The sequence below is a fragment of the Miscanthus floridulus genome, chromosome 5, assembly GCF_019320115.1.
Source record: "Miscanthus floridulus cultivar M001 chromosome 5, ASM1932011v1, whole genome shotgun sequence".
Taxonomy (NCBI): Eukaryota; Viridiplantae; Streptophyta; class Magnoliopsida; order Poales; family Poaceae; genus Miscanthus; species Miscanthus floridulus.
The window spans coordinates 102,261,237-102,266,387 of record NC_089584.1 but is presented as its reverse complement, the minus strand read 5'-3'; the positions used below and the strand labels follow the sequence as shown (position 1 = coordinate 102,266,387).

The following is a 5,151-nucleotide window of genomic DNA, read 5'->3' as shown; positions in this document are numbered from 1 at the left end:
ATGCAAAACAGCAAACCAACGCGGAAGTAACTTTCACGTACGTCAGGATCCAATTAACATAATTACTATATATAATTATAAATTTTATAGAAATATTAAATGCACTTTTGAAAATGGCCCCACAGGCCACAGCTGTACCTGGATCCGCCACTGTTTAACGTCAGCGACGACTCAAGGAGTCTAAGGTGCTAAGTCTTCGCTTTGTGCACAGCTAGCAAATGGAAATTGCGTGGGACATGGACAAAGTTGTCCCATGGACAAAAGCGTGGCGAATACCGAGCCCAGTGGAAGAGAAATTTCATGTGACCTTCTTGATGGCTTGTGAACAAGCAGAAACTGTCGAGCACACTGGAAGCGAAATTTCGTGGTGACCTCCTTGATGGCTTGTCTGCAGGCAACAAACTCTCGCCCAACTCTGTATAAATGGATGTCCCAGCTGCTGGTAAGAACTCGCGCGAAGCAAGCAAGCCTTGGCGCTAGGATACTTCATGGACTATGGCAAACCGCTCGTGAAGGGTGAGCTCAAACTCTCCCTAAATCCTCCTCCTTGCGCCGAAGACAACCCCACTCCCACCGGAGCCTCCTCCGATGGCTCGTCATCCTGCGCCTCGGCCGTCGCCCTGTCCTTTCTCGGGCTCAACAGCGTGATAGCCATCTACCACTCGAGACACGATCCCTGGTCCATAGTATTTGTAACCGTCTCCTTCTTCTGCGTCGTCTTTCTCTTCCACCTGCTTCGTGTGTTCGAGAGATTGCCCCCGGAATCGCCCAGGAGGTTCCAGGTGAAGGCGGCAGTATGGGCCCTCACCACCACCCTGACGGTCATGTTTTCCGGCAGAGTTGCCCCGTTGATGCCCGCGCCTGTCGCCGCCGTCGTGTGGTCGATGGCCGCGGTGACCATCCTTGCGGGCTTCTACTTGTTCTTCGTATGCCCGGACGCCGCCTCCACTGCCGCCGCCGAGAAGCCGGCCTGCAAGGTTGGCGAAGGCCCGTAGATAGTTTCTGTGTGGACTCCCTCGGAGATTTCACGATGGAAGTATCTATGTCCTATCAGACGTGTAGAGTCTGGCTTCTGTATTTGTTACAAATATATTGTAAGGAACGATCTCAACCCAACCACGTATTCGGAGTTGTTCGGTATATTAGGGCTGTGTTTAGTTGTTAAAAAGTTTCCTAAAAAATGCTATAGTAGCCATCACATCGAATCTTACGATACGTGCATAAAACATTAAATGTAGATGAAAAAAACTAATTACACAGCTTGGTTAGAAATCACGTGATAAATGTTTTAAGTCTAATTAATTCATAATTGAACACTAATTATCAAATACAAATAAAAATACTACGATAGCAAAATTTCTAAATTTCGCGAACCGAACACGCACCGGGCAATCCTCGAACGGTCAAAACAGGGAAAAAAAAATGGGTAGGGACCGTCCCCACCCGGCATGGTGCGGACTTCCAATGAAAACACGACATGTGGACATGCGAGCCGAGCCATCCAGAGTCATAGCACGGTGCGGGACACGCGTCATGCGAGAATAGGCTATCCGCACGGACTGCAGTGCGGTCCATCCGCATGTAATTTTTTCCCTTCAAAACACGCTCACACATGTTCACACGTCCTCGGGCGTTCCCGCGACCTCGGACGTGCGCACGTCACACGTCTCGGTGATTGGCGGACAGATGTGTATATTTTTTTTAACTAAAATTTTATTAAAACCTACTCCCTGTCCCAATTTATTTGTCGTTTCCGATTTTCGTGCCACAAGTTTGACTCGATTTGTAGAAAATATGTACATCATTTGTATCTCCAAATAAATTTATTAAAAAACTAGATTCAAAGATCTTTCCAATGACACTAATTATGTACCATAAATATTAATATTTTTAATATATATTTTATCAAATTTGTTTCTCAGGAAGCGAAAACGACAGATATTTTGAAACGGAGGGAGTAAGTAACATCGTTACAAGAGAGTGAGACAACCCACTTTTGAAAACAAGGAAAAAAAGTCCGACACTTCCTGGACTTAATAGCAAAATGCACCAACTCATGAGCCAACTTATTCTAGAATGTGTATCTTCGAACTTTCTCTCCTCCTGTATAAACACTACTACATAGTTGACAATCACCGCCGTCACTTTCGCTGCTGATTTGCTGCACACCGACGGTGATACTCAACGCCACCAGTCATCGGTTTGTATTACAAACCGTTGGTGAAATAATTTTTATCATCGGTTGTGTTACAAATAATTGGTAAAAATGGGAGCGATTACCACCGTTGGTTTGTGTTACCAACCGGTGGTGACGGGTCGATCCATTTTCACTGTCGGAACTGACGGTGAAAATCACTTTCATCAGCAGTTTGAGTTATGTTGCAGCACAATAAAATTCACAACTTTTTTCAAACAAAGCTGTATGAAAACAAACTTATATCAGAGAGATATACAATTTTGTAGTTGATGATTTTTCTATTTGAAATCATTTACGGTCCCAGAATTCTGTTTGAAGCTCTCGTGTTTTAAAATTCAATTTTTTGAATTGCACAAACTATCTCAGATGAAAAAAATGATCAAAAGCAAAATTTTAGATCTCTATGTGATCTATAACTTTATAGATGACAACTTTTTCATTAGAAATAATTTAGGGTCTCAAATTTGTATATGAAGTTCTAAAATTTAAAATTCAAAAATTTCATACGACTTCGGATGGAAAATCGACTAAAACTAAAGTTGTAGATCTCGATGATAACTACAACTTTGTAGTTGATGACCTTTTCATTTGAAATCATTTGAGGTCCTAAAAGTATGTCTGAAGTTCCCACACTTTTAAATTCAAAATGTTCAAATGACCTCGGATAGCAAAACGACCAACATCAAAGATGTAGATCTTAATTAGAACAACAAAACTTTGTAGTTGATGACCTTTTCATCTGAAGTCTTTTAGGGTCCTAAATATTCATTTGAAAATCCTAAGAAGTGAAACCAAGAGAATGAATATGCATATAGATACATGCGACTTAGGGGTGGAGTGGTTAGACTAGCTAAGCGTGAGGACACATGTCTTAGGTTTGAATCCCACCACCGCGTGGCGCGGAGATTTTTGCATGAAAAATCACGTGACTTTTGATTTACGTGCGACTGGCTGGTGGGGCCTCCCGAGATTGAATCAAAATTTTTAGCTATTTTTGACTCGATTTTGAAATTTCTGGAAATCCTAATCACCGCTGACTGGTAACACGAATCGATGGTGATAGACTATCATCACTGCTGGTAAGGCTGGGCAAAAAATACCGAGAACCGAACCAAAAATACCGAGATCGAATTTTTCGGTACTCAATTCGGTTCCTAATTCTCTGGTATATTCGGTTCTTTACCTCAGGAAACCGAATTTATAGAACTATATGAAATGTGCTGAATTTGAGTGTTGTTATGCTATTGATTGTATTATTGTAGACTATTATATTATGTATTTATAGTATTAGACTCTTATAGTCTTGTGAACTTTTATTTGTATGTATTTGGCAGTATTATTCTCTACAAAATCATGTTAAAATTATGTAAAAATGACCTTTTGAACCTCTGTGATCAGTTCGGTATTTTTTCAGTAAATACCAAAACCGAACTAAAAATACCGAAACCGAATTTTCTCGGTACCAATTTTTGGAAGGAACTGATCACTACCTATTTTCTGAGGAGCCAAATTTCTGTGAGAACCGAAGTACCGTACCGATCGATTTGGTAATGCCAAATGCCCAGGCCTAACTACCGGTGATGACCATTCTTATCATCAACGACTTTCACCGCCAAGGGGCCAAAACCAGCAGTGATGAGGAGTCTAGAACTAGTGGTGATGAAGATTCTGTAGTAGTGAAATATCAGGCTATGATCAATGATTCATTTTATTATGCTGTTTTCTTTTACATTACTTGCATTACTCACGTTATCAGCACACAGCTCGTCTCTTGCTCGCTTCTCTCGAAAGAGAAAACAATAAGCATCATCAAACGACAAGGAGCAAGAAGGCTGCCCAAGGTACAATGCCGCCCCAATGTTTCGTGCCTCCGACAACCCTTATTCTCCAACTGGTCATGTTGGCATATCACCGTGCCGTTCGCATTGTCTTCCTTCTCACTAATCATCGAATCCAAGTGGAACTCCTTCACACACTTCGTGAGCTTCTCGGTGATACTTGCCTTAAACTCACATCAGATCTTCTTCTGGTCCAAATCTTTCAAGAACTGCTTCTGGACTCTCCACGTATAGCTCATCGACTGAACTTGATCATAAAACACCGCACAAGCATCTAAACAGACATGCATAACATACATACATAGCCATATTAGAACAATACACCAACCGGTGGAAAAAGGATTTGAAACATATCTACGTATTGCTACGAATACATAAACGCGGGAAGCACGCTAATCGAAGCTACGGTTGAAAAGATACATCTACCGGAAGCTTTTTGCTTATAAAACGAAAAACCATAAGCTTTATTTATTTTATTATATAAAAGCATGTATATGATATTTCAGAGAAAATACTTAAGTTGAATTAAGTCAAACTTATATTTGGTTTTAAAAATGAAGTGGAATTTATTACATTTTATTTATAAATTTAGTGACATAATTATTATTCAAGTTGAGTTTTAACCCATAAAATTCTAGAGATTTTGACATTGGCTCTGTTCGGCTTACCCCATATTCGGCTTGTTCGGTTTCTTTTTTCAGCCGAAACAGTGTTTTCTCTCACAACAATTCAGCCGGAACAGTATTTTTCAGCCAGTTTCAACTAAGTTTCAAACCAGCGAACGGAGCCATTAATACTAATGCGTAGGTCACGTCGTTATGAAACTAGCGCAACTTGAACGGACAATTTCAGAGTTAAAATGAATAAGTCACGATTTAAACAAGTTTTCCTTTAGTTAAATAATAGTTTAAATCTACCCATGAATTTTAAATATTGAAAACATGCCTAACAGTAGTATAAACACGTTGAAAACCTAAATACGGTCTTAACACAATTCCAATGGGTCAAATTGGAGTTAAAATGATAAAGTTGTGGCCTAAACAAGTTTGATGGTATTTCTGTAATTAAATGAACTCAAATTTGAATTTAAACTAATTAATTCTGAATTTTAAATGC

At 40.1% G+C, this 5,151-nt stretch overlaps 1 protein-coding gene across 1 annotated transcript; it reads left to right on the top strand.

Annotated features, from left to right (window-relative positions):
• Nucleotides 1-258: 258 nt before the first annotated feature.
• On the top strand, nt 259-1,140 carry LOC136452807 (uncharacterized). Its single transcript, XM_066453401.1, has one exon. The coding sequence runs from the start codon at nt 489-491 to the stop codon at nt 993-995; it is 507 nt and encodes a 168-aa protein (XP_066309498.1). The 5' UTR covers nt 259-488; the 3' UTR covers nt 996-1,140.
• Nucleotides 1,141-5,151: the final 4,011 nt, after the last annotated feature.

Coding starts and splice junctions, on each gene's coding strand:
- LOC136452807 (XM_066453401.1), top strand. CDS start 489: ATGGACTATGGCAAACCGCTCGTGAAGGGTGAGCTCAAACTCTCCCTA.